The sequence below is a fragment of the Pseudorca crassidens genome, chromosome 2 (genome assembly GCF_039906515.1).
Source record: "Pseudorca crassidens isolate mPseCra1 chromosome 2, mPseCra1.hap1, whole genome shotgun sequence".
Taxonomy (NCBI): Eukaryota; Metazoa; Chordata; class Mammalia; order Artiodactyla; family Delphinidae; genus Pseudorca; species Pseudorca crassidens.
Window position 1 is genome coordinate 128951959 of NC_090297.1, and position 17178 is coordinate 128969136.

Sequence of the window (17178 nt, forward strand, 5' to 3'; positions counted from 1 at the left end):
GAGTATCCTATATTGCAGATTTTTCCCTTCAGGACTTTGAATATATCTTGCTACTCCCTTCTGGCTTGCAACATTTCTGTAGAGAAATCAGCTGATAGCCTTATGGGGGTTTCCTTGTAATTAACTCCTTGTTTTCCTCTTGCTGCCTTTAGAATCCTCCCTTTATCTTTCACTTTTGCCATTTTAATTAGAGTATATCTTGGTGTAGGTCTGTTTGGGTTCATCATGTTTGGGACCCTTCGTGCTTCCTGTACCTGGATATGTTTCCTTCTTTAGGTTTGGGGAGTTTTCAGCCATAATTTCTTCAAATACATTTTTGATTCCCTTTTCTCTTTCTTCTCCTTCTGGGATGCTTATTATGTGTAGACTGGCGTGCTTTATATTATCCCATAGGTCTCTTATATTGCTTTCAATTTTTTTTCATTTGGCTTTCTGTCTGCTGTTCTGATTGGGTGATTTCCATTATTCTAACTTGCAGATCACTTATTTGTTCTTCTACATTATTCAATCTGCTACTTATTGCCTTAAACTCAGCTTTCATCTCAGCAAATAAGTCTTTTAATTTGTCTTGGTTCCTCTTTATAGTTCCTGGTCCTTTTTACAGTAATCTGCATTTCTATCAATAGCCCTTCTTAATTCCTTCAGTATTTTCAGTACCTCCTTTTTAAACTCGGTGTCTATTAGACTGAAGAGGCCTGTTTCATTATTTGTTCTTTCAGGGGAATTCTCTTGATCTTTTAATTGGGAGTGGTCCCTCTCATTCTTCAGTTTACTTATATTTCTCTTACTCTATGAGTTTAGTAGAAACAATTATCTACTGTGGTCTTGGAGGGCTATTTTTATGTAGAAGTGTCCCTGTGTAGCTTGTGTGGGTTTAATATTTTTGGTGCAAGGGCTGTTTTTTAGTATGGATGGCTGCCACATCTTTCCTCAGTGTCTGCTGGCTGTTATCCCACTGACGGGGATATGACTGATGTTGTGGAGAACAGAGTAGGTGTTGGATGTTGAACGGGGCCTCCTCTTTGCTCTGTGGTTGTTACAGCCCTGCTGGGGGCAGGGTCTGCTCCCTAGTTGTTGGCATAGAAGCCCCCAGATCCATTTCTAAGCTGCAGTGTGACATAGGCAGGATTGGAGCGCTCCCACTGGAAGAGAAGCCACTGAGTATTCCTCCATCGGAGCTGTCCATCGGGGAGTTCACTCTGTGATGTCACCTGTCACCCACTGCATGAGCTCACAAAGTACACTGTTGTGCACACTACCCTCGGCCCCGCCTCCACTGTGGGAATGCAGGCTATCAGCCCTGGTGCCCCTCAGGCGCTGTGATCACAAAGCCACCAGCACAGATCCATAGGCGTCAATCCACTGAAGTCAGGTACCAGGACCACAGCAGTTGCGCACCTGGACCTGCCATGGGAGCTAGGGAAGTAGCCCAGACTCTGGCCCCACCTCCACGTGCATGCAGCCACAAAGCCCACAGCTGCTAAGGCCAGACCCGTCCCAGCCATAGGAGCACCCGTTGTCCACTCGGATGTCCCACAGGCACTGAGTTTACAAAGCAAGCGGCGGTGCTGTGGATCACATGCCACGGGGGGAAGGCTCTGCTTTCCACCCCGCCTCCACGTGTGGGCAACCTGCTGGTGCTTGCATGCTCCCAGAGCTCATAGAGGTGGCAATGAGAAAGAGGCTGCTATGGCAAGCCCCACCCCCCACTTCACTTATGCATTAACAATGGGGTTTCAATGGCGGCACACACTGGCCGTAAGCATGCCAAAAGTGAGGTTGCAATGGCGGGTCCTATCCTTCTCTTCGAGTGCCTCTTAACAATGGCACTTCACTTCTACGGTGGGCCAGGCTTCTTCCACATACATCCTGCAACATACATCCTGCAACATCCTGGTTGCAGCCCTTACCACACTCCAGGCCCTTCAGGCTGCCTCCGCAGGGTTAACCCCAGTACTCTCCCCAGGTCTGTCCTCTGAAGCCCGAGTTTTTGCAAACAGCCCTCACATGTAGGTCCACATCTCAGACTGGGGACTTCAGCAAGGCAGCACAGGTCCTCTGTGCCGGTCTCTCTCTGTTCTTCCTGCTGCAAACCAGCTTCTACGCTCTCCTCCAAGCCTCTGAAGCTCCCTTTCTGTCCCAGGTGATCTCTCCACCAGTGCGGGGGCTTCCCAGGGTACGAGAACCTTTCCTCTTTCATAGCTCTCTCCCAGGGGCACAGGTCCTATCCTGCTTGCTTCCTTTTTTTTTTTTTTTTCTTTCATCCTACCCAGTTACATGGAGATCTTCCTCGCACTTCTGCATGTCTGAGATTTTCTGCCAGAATTCAATAGGTATTCTGTGATAACTGTTCCACATGTAGATGTATTCATTATGTATTTGTGGGAAAAGGTGAGCTCCACATCGTTCTATTCCACCATCTTGATTGGAGCCTCTGCAATTCTTCCTCAGAGATGAGAAGGGAAGGAGGGAGGGTTGTTGGGCCAGACTAATAATAGTGGTAGCTTGGGGGGGAAAGGTGGGAAGTGAACTGTATAACCAACAACTCGTCTTAACCATTTCATTCCTGGACTATACTGGTCTCACTCTCTCTGGTCTCTTCTCCCACCAATCCATTTTGCAAGGACAGCCAGATTATTCTCCACTACTTAATCCCTCGTCTCTCCTACCCCAAACAAAGCCTTTAATGGCAACCCACTGCATTGAAAGTAAAGTCCAAACTTTGAAGCTTATAATTCAGTACTTTTTAAAAATTTATTTATTTTATTTTTGGCTGTGTTAGGTCTTCATTGCTATGCACGGGCTTTCTCTAGTTGCAACGAGCGGGGGCTACTCTTCATTGCAGTGCGTGGGCTTCTCATTGCGGAAGCATCTCTTGTTGCAGAGCACAGGCTCTAGGCACACGGGCTTCAGTAGTTGCATCGCGTGGGCTCAGTAGCTGTGGCTTGTGGGCCCTAGAGTGCAGGCTCAGTAGTTGTGGCACACAGGCTTAGCTGCTCCATGGCATGTGGGATCCTCCCGGTGCAGGGATCGAACCTGTGTCCCCTGCATTGGCAGATAGATTCTTAACCACTGCACCACCAGGAAAGTCCCTAATTCAGTACTATTAATGAAATGATCACAAGCTAACTTTCCAACCTTATTTTCTACTCTTCCTTAAAGTGTACTCAACTACAATCAGCCAGATGGATACTGACCACTTCCTTAGTCCCATATTTCAACTTTTCATCATTATGTTGTGTTTCATTCCAGAATTCCCTACATATTCCACCTTGGTTACCTATCTTTTCAGGTAATTCCTCTTTCTTCATGATGCCTTCCCTTTATGCTTAGGCTTCCCTGAACATACACAGCTCTTAGTTTATCTTTTCAAGTAGGCATGTTTACTCACAAAGTGGTTGGTGGACTCCTTAAAGACAAGGATGGTGCAAAGGCATCTATTTCCCTTCAGGGGACCTAGGAGAGTGCTATGTGTATGCTCATTCGACATTAGGTACAGTTGGCAAGGGACAGTTTGTCATACTACCTAGAACAGATTCAGTGCCTTAACCTTTAAAAAACCATGGCTCCTTTCGATAAACATAAAAATTTTAAGTACTGGGTATCCACATACAAAAGAATGAAGCTGGACCCCCTAGCTCACACCATATACAAAAATTAACTTAAAATGGATCACAGACATGTTTAGACATAAGGGCTAAAAAAACTACAAAACTCTTACAAAAAAACATAAAAGTAAATATTGGTGACTTTAGATAAGGCAATGTTTCTTAGATATGACACAAAGCACAATCAGCAAAAGAAAAAATAGATAAATTCAACTTCATCAAACTTAAAGCCTTTTGTGCTTCAAAGAACACAATTAAGAAAATGAAAAGATAATCCACATAATGGGAGAAAATATTTTCAAGTCATATATCTGATAAGAGACTTGTGCCCAAGATACATAAAAACCTTTACAATTCAACAGTAAGAAGAAAAATACATACATGTGGAGACTAAACAACATGCTACTAAAAAACCAATGAGTCAATAAATAAATCAAAGAGAAAAACAGAAAATACCTCAAGACAAACAAAAATGGAAACACAACTTTCCAAAATCTATAGAGGATGTAGGAAAGGCAGTTCTAAGAGGAAAGTTTATAGCAATATAGGTATACCTCAAGAAACAAAAATATCTTAAATAAACAACCTAACCTTCCATGTAAAGGAATTAGAGGAACTTCCCTGGTGGTCCACTGGGTAAGAATCCATGCTCCCAATGCAGGGGGCAGGGGTTTGGTCCCTGTCGGGGAACTAGATCCCACATGTATGCCACAACTAAGAGTTCACATGCTGCAACTAAGAAGCCCGTGTGCCGCAACTAAGAAGCCCACATGCTGCTACTAAGAAGCCTGCATGCCACAACTAAGAAGTCCGCATGCCGCAAATAAGATGTCCACATGTCAGAATTAAAGATCCCACATACCACAATGAAGATCCCGCATGCCGCAACTAAGACCCAGCACAGCCAAAATAAATAAATACAATAAATAATAAATTTAAAGTACTGTCATTTTAAAAAAAGGAATTAGAAAAACAAACAAAGCCCAAAGTTAGCAGATGGAAAGAAAAAAATAAATATCAGAGCGAAAACAAACAGAGATCAAAAAACAACAGAAAAGATCAATGAATCCAAGAATTGGTTTTTTGAAAAGGTAAATAAAATTGATAAACCTTTAGCCAGGCTCATCAAGAAAAAAAAGAGAGAAGACCCAAATAAACAAGAAATGAAAGAGGAGAAATAACAACTGCTATCACAGAGATACAAAAAAAATCATAAGAGAATATTATGAACAGTTACATGCCAACAAATTGAACAACCTAGAAGAAATGGTCAAATTTCCAGAAAAACACAACTTTCAAAGACTAAATCAAGAAGAAATAGACAATCTGGACAGACCAATCATTACCTGTGAAATTGAAACTGTAATTTTAAAAACTTCCAGAAAGCAAAAGACATGACTAAATGGCTTCACAGAAGAATTGTACCAAACATACAAAGAAGAGTTAATACCTAACCTTCTCAAACTATTCCAAAAAATTTTTAAGATGGGAGAACACTCCCAAATGCATTCTATGATGCCACCATTACCCTAATACCAAAATGAGTCAGGATGGCGGTGTGGGAAGACTCCAAGTTAGCATCTCCCCACAACTAGGGCACCTGCCAGCCGCTGGTGGGAAACCCTGACGCCCAAGGAGATGGGAGGAACCCCCAAGTGAAATGGTGGGACTGAGAGGGGAGGAGAAGTGGAAGCCAGACAGAATCAGCACCGCTGAGGCCGGGAGATCAGGACAGGCAGGCGGGAAGAGGCTTCCAGGAGGAGTGGGAAAGCAGCAGAGGGCAACTGCCCCACCCATTCGAGCCCAGGAAGCCTCCTGGGCTCCCAGGTGAGGTCCCCCACTCTCTGAGACCAGGGGTGGTAGGCAAGCCTGAGCACCTTCTTTTGTGTTGAGGCTAAACCCCGCCCCCCACAGCCCCCAGGGCCTTTTCCAGCCCTGTGGGTCCTGAGCATAGGCCACGCCTACCACCCAAACCTTGCCCTTGCTTAGGCCCTGCCCTCCATAGCTAAGGCCTCCCCGCCTTTTTCCTTTTTTCTTTTTTTTTCTTTTCCCTCCTCTTTTTCACTATTGTGGTACAGTTGTAAATTCTGGTTGTTTAGTTATCTACATTTTTATTTTTGTATTCTTTCTCACATATCTGTTAGTTTACTAGTTTAATTCTATTTTTTACTTTGTTATGATTCTCTCTTTTTTTTTGCCACCCCACGCGGCTTGCAGTATCCTGGTTCATGAGCCGGGGGTCAGGCCGAAGCTCCTGCACTGGGAACTCCGAGTCCGAACCACTGGACTAACAGAGAACCTCAGTCCCCAGGGAACATTCATTGGAGTGAGGTCTCATGGAGGTCCTCAACTCAGCACCAAGACCCACCTCTACACAACAGCCTACAAATTCCAGTGCTGAAAGCCTCAGGCCAACCAATCACCGAGACGGGAACACAATCCCACTCATTAAAAAAAAGAAAAAAATGAGACAGCAAAAAAATATGTCACAGATGAATGAACAAGGTAAAACCCTACAAAACCAAACAAATGAAGAGGAAACAGGCAATCTACCTGAAAGAGAATTCATTGTAATGATAGTAAAAATGATCCAGAATCTCAGAAATAGAATGGAGGCATGGAATGAGAAAATAAAAAAATATTTAACCAAGATCTAGAAGAACTAAAGAACAAACAAATAACTGAAATGAAAAATACACTAGACAAAATCAATTAACAGAATAACTGAGGCAGAAGAACAAATAAGTGAGCTGGTAAACAAAATGGTGCAAATAACTGCCAAGGAGCAGAATAAAGAAAAAAGAATGAAAAGAATTGAAGACAATCTCAGAGATCTCTGGGACAACACTAAATGCACCAACATTTGAATTATAGGGGTCCCAGAAGAAGAAGAGAAAAAGAAAGGGTATGAGAAAATATCTGAAGAGACTATAGGTGAAAACTTCCCTAACATAGGAAAGGAAATAGTCACCCAAGTCCAGGAAGCACAGAGAGTCCCATACAGGATAAACCCTAAGAAAAACACACCAAGACATATTAATCAAACTAACAAAAATTAAATTCGAAGAAAAAATATTAAAAGCAGCAAGAGAAAAACAAAAAATAACATACAAAGTAATCCCCATATGGTTATCAGCTGATTTTTCAGCAGAAACTCTGCAGGCCAGAAGGGAGTGGCAGGATATACTTAAAGTGATGAAACAGAAAAACCTATAACCAACATTACTCTACCCAGCAAGGATCTAACTGAGATTCAACAGAGAAATCAAAAGCTTTTCAGACAAGCAAAAGCTGAGAGAATTCAGCACCACTAAACCAGCTTTACAACAAATGCTAAAGAAACTTCTCTAGGTGGGAAACACAGAGAAGAAAATGACCCACAAAAACAAACCCAGAACAATTAAGAAAATGGTAATCAGAACATACATATCGATAATTACCTTAAACATGAATGGATTAAATGCTCCAACCAAAAGACACAGGCTTGCTGAATGGATACAAAAACAAGACCCATATATATGCTGTCTACAAGAGACACACTTCAGACCTAGGGACACAAACAGACTGAAAGTGAAGGGATGGAAAAAGATATTCCATGCAAATGGAAATCAAAAGAAAGCTGGAGTAGTAGCAATACTCGTATCAGACAAAATAGACTTTAAAATAAAGACTGTTACAAGAGATAAGGAGGGACACCACATACTGATCAAAGGATCAATCTAAGAAGAAGAGTTAACAATTATAAATATTTATGCACCCAACACACAAGCACTTCAATACATAAGGCAACTGCTAACAGCTATAAAAGGGGAAATCAACAGTAACACAATAATAGTGGGGGACTTTAACACCTCACTTACACCAATGGACAGATCATCCAGACAGAAAATTAATAAGGAAACACAAGCTTTAAATGACACAACAGACCAAATAGATTTAGTTGATATTTACAGGACATTCCATCCCAAAACAGCAGATTACACTTTCTTCTCAAGTGCACATTGAACATTCTACAGGACAGATCACATCTTGGGTCACAAATCAAGCCTCAGTAAATTTAAGAACATTGAAATCATATGAAGCATCTTTTCTGACCACAACGCTATGAAATTAGAAATCAATCACAGGGGAAAAAACATAAAAAACACAAACACATGGAGGCTAAACAATACAATACTAAATAACCAAGAGATCACTGAAGAAATCAAAGAGGAAATCAAAAAATACCTACAGACAAATTACAATGAAAATACGACAATCCAAAACCTATGGGATGCAGCAAAACCAGTTCTAAGAATGAAGTTTATAGCAATATAAGCCTACCTCGAGAAACAAGAAACATCTCAAATAAACAATCTAACCCTACACTTAAAACAAGTAGAGAAAGAAGAACAAAGAAAACCCAAAGTCAATAGAAGGTAAGAAATCATAAAGATCAGAGCAGAAATAAATGAAATAGATACAAAGAAAACAATAGCAAAGATCAATAAAACTAAAAGCTGGTTCTTTGAGAAGATAAACAATATTGATAAACCATTAGCCAGACTCCTCAAGAAAAAGATGGAGAGGACTCAAATCAATAAAATTAGAAATGAAAAAGGAGAAATCACAAATGACACCGCAGAAATACAAAGGATTATAGGAGACCACTACAAACAACTATATGCCAATCAAATGGAAAACCACAAAGAAATGGACAAATTCTTGGAAAGGTACAATTTTCCAAGACTGAACTAGGAAGAATTAGAAAATATAAACAGACATATCACAAGTAATGAAATTCAAACTTTAATTAAAAATCTTCCAACCAACAAAACTCCAGGACCAGGTGGCTTCACAGGTGAATTCTAACAAACATTTAGAGAAGCACTAACACCCATCCTTCTCAAACTCTTCCAAAAAATTGCAGAGGGAGAAACACTCCCAAATTCATTCTACAAAGCCACCATCACCCTGATACCAAAACCAGAAAATATATCACAAAAAAAGAAAATTATAGACCAATATCACTGATGAACATAGATGCAAAAATCCAGAACAAAATACTAGCAAACAGAATCCAACAACACATTAAAAGGATCATACACCATGATCAAGTGAGATTTATCCTAGGGATGCAAGGATTCTTACATATACACAAATCAATCAATGAGATACACCATATTAACAAATTAAGGAATAAAAACCATATAATCACTTCAATAGATGCAGAAAAAGCTTTTTACAAAATTCAACACCGATTTATGATAAAAACTCTCCAGAAAATGAGCATAGAGGGAAACTACCTCAACATAATAAAGGGCCATATATGACAAACCCACAGCAAGCATCATTTTCAATGGTGAAAAACTGAAAGCATTTCCACTAAGATCAGGAACAAGACAAGGATGTCCACTCTTGCCACTATTATTCAACATAGTTTTGGAAGTCCTAAAAGAAATAAGAGTAATCCAAATTGGAAAAGAAGGAGTAAAACTGTCACTGTCTGCAGATGACATGATACTATACATAGAAAATCCTAAAGATGCCACCAGAAAACTACTAGAACTAATAAATGAATTTGGTAAGGTTGCAGGATACAAAATTAATGCACAGAAATCTCTGGCATTCTTATACACCAACAATATAAAATCAGAAAGAGAAATTAAGGAAACAATCCCACTTACCATCGCAACAAAAAGAATAAAATACCTAGGAATAAACCTGCCCTAGGAGGCAAAAGACCTGTACTCAGAAAACTATAAAACACTGATGAAAGAAATCAAAGATGACATAAACAGATGGAAAAATATACCATGTTCTGGGATTGGAAGAATCAATATTGTGAAAATGACTATACTACCCAAAGCAATCTACAGTATCAATGCAATCCCTATCAAACTACCAATGGCATTCTTCACAGAATTAGAACAAAAAATTTTACAATTCATATGGAAACACAAAAGACCCCAAATAGCCAAAGCAATCTTGAGAAAGAAAAATGCAGTTGGAGGAATCAGGCTCACCCACTTCAAACTATACCATAAAGCTACAGTAATCAAGACAGTATGGTACTGGCACAAAACCAGTATAGATCAATGGTACAGGATAGAATGCCCAGAGATAAACCCACGCACATATGGGCACCTAATTTACGACAAAGGAGGAAAGAACATACAGTGGAGAAAAGACAGCCTCTTCAATAAGTGGTGCTGGGAAAACTGGACAGCTACATGTAAAAGAATGAAATTAGAACACTCTCTAACACCATACACAAAAATAAACTTCAAGTGGATTAAAGACCTGAATGTAAGACCAGACACTATAAAACTCTTAGAGGAAAACATAAGAAAAACACTCTTTGACATAAAGACACTATTTGCATATGACAAGATACTTTATATAGAAAACCCTAAATTCTCCACCAAAAAACTATTAGAACTAATAAATGAATTCAGTAAAGTTGCAGGATACAAGATTAATATACAAAAATCTGTTGCTTTTCCTTATGTTAATAATGAACTATCAGAAAGAGAAAGCAAGAAAACAAGCCTGTTTAAAATCCTATTCAAAATCGCATTAAGAAAACCTAGGAATAACTGTAACCTCAGAGGTGAAAAACCTATACTCTGAAAACTATAAAACATGAATGAAAGAATTTGAAGATGATAAATGGAAATGGAAAGACATCCCATGTTCCTGGATTAGAAGAATTAATATTGTTAAAATGTCCACACTACACAAAGCAATCTACAGATTTAATGCAATCCCTCTCAAAATACCAATGGCACTTTCCACAGAACTAGAACAAATCATACTAAAATTTATATGTAACCACAAAATACCCCAATTTTCCAATGCAATCTTGAGAAAAAAGAACAAAGCTGGAGGTATCACATGCCCTGACTTCAGAGTATACTACAAAACTACAGTAATCAAAACAGCATGGTGCTGGCACAAAACAGAAAATTAGATCAAGGAACAGAAAAAAGAGCCCAGAGATAAACCCAAGCACATATGGTCACCTAATTTATGACAAAGGAAGCAAGAACGTACAATGGAGAAAAGACAGCCTCTTTAATAAGTGGTGCTGGGAAAATTGGACAGCTACATGTAAAAGAATGAAATTAGAACATTTTCTCACACCATATATAAAAATAAACTCAAAATGGATTAAAGATCTAAATGTAAGACCTGAAATGATAAAACTCCTAGAACACAGCATAGGCAGAACACTGGCATAAATCACTGCAATAATTTTTTGGATCTGTCTCCAAAGGCAAAAGAAACAAAAGCAAAGATAAACAAAGGGGACCTAATTAAACTTAAAAGCTTTTGCACAGCAAAGGGAACCATGGTCAAAAAGGAAAGACAATCTACAGAATATTTGCAAATGATGCAACCAACAAGGGGTTTTTATGCAAAATATACAAACAGCTCAGACAACTCAACATCAAAAAACCAAAAAGTCCGATTAAAAAATGGGCAGACCTGAATTTTTCAAAATTCAGACATTTTTCCAAAGAAGACATACAGATGGCCAACAGGCATACAAATAGACACTCAACATCACTAATCATCAGAGAAACACAAATCAAAACCACAATGAGTTATCCCCCCACACCTGTCAAAATGGCCATCTTCAAAAAGTCCATAAATAACAAATGTTGGCAAGGATATAGAGAAAAGGGAACCCTCTTGCACTGTTGGTGGGAATGTAAATTGGTGCAGCCACTGTGGAAACAGTATGGAGATTCCTCAAAAAACTAAAAATAGAACTACCATATGATCCAACAATTCCACTCCTGAGTGTATATCTGAAGAAAATGAAAACACTAATTCAAAAAGAAACATGCATCCCAATTTTCATAGCAGCATCAATTTACAATAGCCAAGATATAAAAGCAACCTAAGTGTCCCTCAAGAGATAAATGGATATGGAACTCCCTGGTGGCCCAGTGGTTAGGACTTGGTGCTTTCACTGCCAGGGCCCAGGTTCAATCCCTGATTGGAGAACTAAGATCCCACAAGCTGACTGGCATGGCCAAAAATAAAACCAAAAAAACAAAGCAAAACAAAGAGATGAATGGATAAAGAAGATGTATCGGGTGTGTGTGTGTGTGTGTGTGTGTGTGTGTGTGTGCGTGTGTGTGTGTGTGTGTGTGTGTTTATATATGTATGTTTACTCAGCCATAAAAAAGAATGAAATTCTGCCATTTGCAACAACATGGATGGACCTAGAGGGTATTATGCTTAGTGAAATAAGTCAGAGAAAGTCATATGCTCTATGTTATCACTTACATGTGGAGTCTAAAAAAATTTTTATAAAACAAATGAATATAACAAAACAAACAGACTCACAGATATAGAGAACAAACTAGTGGTCACCAGTGGGAGAGAGAAGATGGGAGGGGCAAGATAGGGGTAGGGGATTAAGAGATATAAACCACTACACATAAAATAAATAAGCAACAAGGATATATTGAACAGCACAGGGAAGTGTAGCCATTATTTTGTAGTAACTTTAAATTCTATTAAAATATTGAATTACTATGCTGTACACCTGAAACTAATATATTATTATAAATCACCTATACTTCAATTAAAAACATAAGAAGACAACTCAACTTAAAAATGGGCAAAAGATTCAGAGACATTTCTCCAAAGAAAATATACAAATGGCCAGTAAGCACTTGAAAAAATGTTTAACGTCACCAGTAATTAAGGAAATGCAAATCAGAACTACATTAAGTTACTTCATACCCACTAGAACAGCTAAAAAAAATTTTTTTAAGATAATAACAAATGTTGATAACAATGTGGAGAAATTGGAATCCTCATATATATTGCTTATGGGAATGGAAGTTTGGAAAAAGTTTGGCAATTCCTCAAAAGGTCAGAAATAGAGGTACTATATGACACCAGCAATTCTACTCCTAAATATATACCGAAGAGAAATGAAAGCATGAGGCCACACAAAAATTTGTACACAAAAATTCATGGCAGCATTATTTATAATAGTCAAATAGTAGAAACTCAAGTGTCCATCAATTAATGAATGGATAAAGTTGAATCCATACAATGGACTATTTTTCAGCGATAAAAAGGAATACTGACACATATTACAACATGGATAAACCTTAAAAACATTATGCAAAGCGAAAGAAGCCAGATACAAAAGGCAACAGACTATATGATCTATCTCTGAAATGTTCAGAACAGGCAATCCATAGAGATAAAAAGTAGATTAGTAGTTGCCAGGGACTTGTGGAAGGGAGGAATGGGCAGTGACTACTAACAGATACGGTGTGTCTCTTCGGGCTGGTAAAATGTTCTAAAATTAGACAGTGGTGATGATTATATAAATCTGAAAACCGCTGAATTTTTCATTTTTTAAATGGTGAATTTTATGGTATGAGAATTCTATCTCAATAAAGCTGATATTTTTAAAATCTTAGGTACACCTGCCACCAAGATTCTGACAGTGCACCTTCTCCACTGACAGGACAGTATTCCCACAATAGGTTTTTCAAACTATAGAGTTACATTACTGAAAATGTTTTTTTCAAATTCTGCCGCTCTATCTCCTTGAAGGACATGTCTTCCTGGTTGAAAATCACTGGTCAAAACTATAGTAAATTACATAAAATTAAATGATTAATGATGGTAATAAGATTAGTACTAGACATTCTCTGTAGAAATAACTCTGTCATTATTTTTATTATTAATATTGTAACTCAATGAAACTGAGTTATAGATTAGTGCCTGTAACAAGGTTAATGGCTACTTAATGAAGATTGTTGAAATCAGATTATCTCAGAAATAACAACATTGAACCTAATTTTCATCTTTTCTGACACTCAAACCATTTTTATCCAAAACTTACGTGGTGTAGCCATTTTTGTGAAGATAGGAGTCACAATATCTTCCAATTGCTGTTTCTGCTCAAAAAGCTCATTAATGGAAGCTTCTAAATGGGTTTCCAGCCATTCATTTTTTATACGGCATGCATTGAGGATGGTATTCTAGAGACAGTAACAAAGAATTTACCTTCCACTTGTTTATTTAAAAATAAAACTCTATATAGTAACTCTAAACCAGCACTGTGCAACAGAACTTTTTGTGATGATGGAAATGTTCTGTATCTGCATTGTCCAATACAGTCACCATTAGACATACATAGCCAATGAGCACTAGAAAAGTGGCTGAGGAACTGAATTTTTAATTTTATTTAATTTTAATTAATTCTAATTTAAATAATCTCATATGGCTAGGGGCTACTATATCTGACAGTGCAGCTCTAACGTTAGTGGAATGTGCGTATAAAGAAACTCATAATCTAGAGTCATGAAGCCTTGGGCCAGTCTACACCTTCTCCCTAATTCTTTATTTTCAATGAGCCTGTGATAAAGAAAAGTGTTTGCAAAGGTTGGAAAAAAACGGGTGGATGGTATGAGCTGCATGCAACTCAACGGGCAATGCCGAGGATATTTTATTCTTTCTCAGGTGGTTCACAGAAGAAAGTGCAAGAAATGCAAAAAGAGCTTCACCTCACTGAAAACCTCTCAATTTGCATTGCAGAACCATCTCTTTGCACATGAGCAGCAAACTGCTGATATCTGATTTAAGATGTTCATTACTCTATAGTTTGTAATAATATAGAGACACGAATAAATGTATATGCAAAAAAATAAAAAATAAAATAAAGGGCTTCCCTGGTGGCACAGTGGTTGAGAGACCGCCTGCCGATGCAGGGGACACGGGTTCGTGCCCCAATCCGGGTAGATCCCACATGCCACGAAGCGGCTAGTCCCATGAGCCACGGCCGCTGAGCCTGCGCGTCCGAGCCTGTGCTCCGCAACGGGAGAGGCCACAACAGTGAGAGGCCCGCGTACCGCAAAAAAAAAAAAAAGGAATAAATGAAGGAAGGGAGGGAGAAGAGAGCAGTGAGGACCGCTACCTACCTCTAGTGCATTAGTGTAGAAATTAAAGATACAAGGCAAAAATCTCGGAAGACTTCAGAGCAAACTATAATCACAATGCAGTACCTTGTCTTCCTTAAAAAGCTTCCCTGGTCCCTTTGCTGTATCTGTAACAATTGCAGAGACGTTTGCGATATATTTTTTTAGCGCCAGCCTTGCATCTGAAAGAATAGAACAGTAAAATGCATATTAATAAGACAAAGACAAAAAAATATGCATGACAAACATTACATGCTTGTAATGTACATTTATATCTCCAGAGTTTTATAAAGACTGTATAGGAGATTTGTTGCAGTTGTTTTCCTTGGGGAACTTCAAAAGGATAACATTCAACTAGCACAGCACTTTGGGGCACTCACTGTATTCCTAGAATTGCGCTAAAATTTTTAAAGAGCAAATAAACATAAAATGTGATACCCGATACCAAAGAGACTATAGTCTATCAAAATACCTACTCTGGGGAAAGGAACAAAAAACATTTCCAAGAGAAAAACTGTCACTTGCTTTACCCTTCTTTATCCTTCAAAATAAATTCAAATAGCTTCCCTCTTTAAAAAAAAAAAAAGTGTTTAAAATAATTCCATTCTCTATAGCACACGTCGCAAAATTTGCAAGACCTGTTTAAACAAAATTACAACACTTTGAGAGAAATAAAAGACTCAAGTAAATGGAAAGCTTTACCATATTCTTAGACAGAACAACTGACTATAGTAAATGGTAGATTAGCCTCAAATTAATTTAACAATTGATGTATTCGTTTCCTGTGGCTGCTATAACAAATTGCCATAAATTTGGTGGTTTAAAGCAACACAAGTTTATAGTTTATCCCCTTACAATTCTAGAGGCGAAAAGCCTGAAATCAGTTTAGCTGATTGTGTTGGCAGGGGAGATTCTTTCTGGGGGCTCTGAAGGGAGAATCTATTTTCTTGCTGTTTTCAACTTCTAGTGGCAGCCTGTACCCCTTGGCTGTGCCTCCTTCCTCCATCTTCAATCAAACTACACCACTCCAATGTCTAGCTCCATCATCAAATCACCTTCTCCTGGGCTTCCCTGGTGGTGCAGTGGTTGAGAGTCAGCCTGCCGATGCAGGGGACGCGGGTTCGTGCCCCGGTCTGGGAAGATCCCCCATGCCGCGGAGCGGCTGGGCCCGTGAGCTATGGCCACTGAGCCTGCGCGTCCGGAGCCTGTGCTCCGCAATGGGAGAGGCCACAGCAGTGAAAGGCCCGCGTACAGAGGGAAAAAAAAAAAAAATCACCTTCTCCTCTTCTGTGTCAAATCTCCTGCCTCTCACTTATAATAAAGACAGTTGTAATTACATTTAGGTCCCACCTGGATAATCCAGGATAATCTCCCCATCTGAAGATCCTTAATTTAAGGATCTGCAAAATCCCATATGAGGTGACATTCACAGGTTCCAGGGATTAGAACCTAGATATCTTTGGCAGACTTTTTTCAGCCTACCACAGTCGGCCCTCTGACCTCCCAAAACTCCTACATATCCCCCATGCAAAATACATTTACCCCATGCCAACATCCAAAAGTTTCAACCCATTACAACATCAACTCATGTCCAAATGCTCATCTAAAATATCATCAGCTCAAAAGTCTCATCTCATCATCTAAACAAGGTATGCATGAGACATTAGTATGATCCATCTATCTTGGGGTAAAATTCCTCTCCATCTGTAGACCTGTGAAACTAGAAAACAAAGTTCTCTGCTCCCAAAATACAATGGTGGGACAGGCATAGAGCAACAGTTATAGATAATGCCATTCCAAAAGTGAGAAATTAGAGGAAAAAAGGAGTCACCACACTCCCAAGTAATTTTGAAATCCCACAGGGCAAATTCTATTAGGTATCAAAGCCTGGGGATAATCATCTGTGGTGTAAGGCTCCATCCTCTTGGCCTGCAGCTCCAGCCTGAGTCATCCTTCCTTTTTCATGAAAGACAGCACGTTTTTGCAGCTGAATAGTTTTGTCAGTCACAGCTTCAAACCCACCATTCATGTTGCAAACAGAATTAATTCCCTAAACTGGAATCCAAGGTTTAGGTTTTGGCTCCACTAGCTGGGTGACCTGGAGTCAGTAGTGGCCCCAGAATTTCAAAACAGGATGAAGTTTAGCAGAGGAATTAGCTGGAAGAGGGGACTAAGGGACTTGTCATAGAACTGCATTTATATAATAAGCACACCGATTTTACTAACAGCATATATTTATTTGGGGTAGCGTGGTAGAGAAAGGAGCTTACTGCAAGCATCCTCTTAATGCCACCATAGCTGTCTTACTGCATTCAGGCTGCAAAATACCACAGACTATGTAGTTTATAAACAACAGAAACTTATTTTTCACAGTTCTGGAGGCTGGGAAGTCCAAGATCAAGCTGTCAACATGGTTGCAGTCTAATGAAAACCCTCTTCCTTTATTGCCAGCATCTTCTCACTGTGCCCTCACATAGTGGATGGGGCTAGGGAACTCTGTGGGGACTCTTTTATAAGAACACTAATCCCATTCATGAGGGCTCCACCTTCATGTCCTAAGCATCTCCCAAAGGCCCCACTTCCTAATACCATCACATTGGGCATTAGGATTTCAACATATGAATTTGGGG

At 39.3% G+C, this 17178-nt stretch overlaps 1 protein-coding gene across 8 annotated transcripts in view; it reads right to left on the reverse strand.

Moving 5' to 3' along the window:
- Window positions 1-17178, reverse strand: part of LOC137219707 (ankyrin repeat domain-containing protein 45-like) — a 150938-nt gene that overhangs the window by 102269 nt on the left and 31491 nt on the right. For 7 of the 8 annotated variants that reach the window (XR_010941217.1, XR_010941216.1, XM_067728672.1 and 4 more), the window contains exons 4-5: window positions 14636-14730; window positions 13474-13612 (exon numbers count right to left, since the gene is read on the reverse strand). Coding sequence is in view for 6 of the 8 variants with exons in the window: in XM_067728672.1 (XP_067584773.1) it covers window positions 13474-13612; window positions 14636-14730 (234 nt within the window). In the remaining 2 variants the exon portion in view is untranslated. Of the gene's footprint in view, window positions 1-2750; window positions 3046-13473; window positions 13613-14635; window positions 14731-17178 lie in introns of those variants that run through there. The other variant, XM_067728670.1, reaches the window with a different exon arrangement.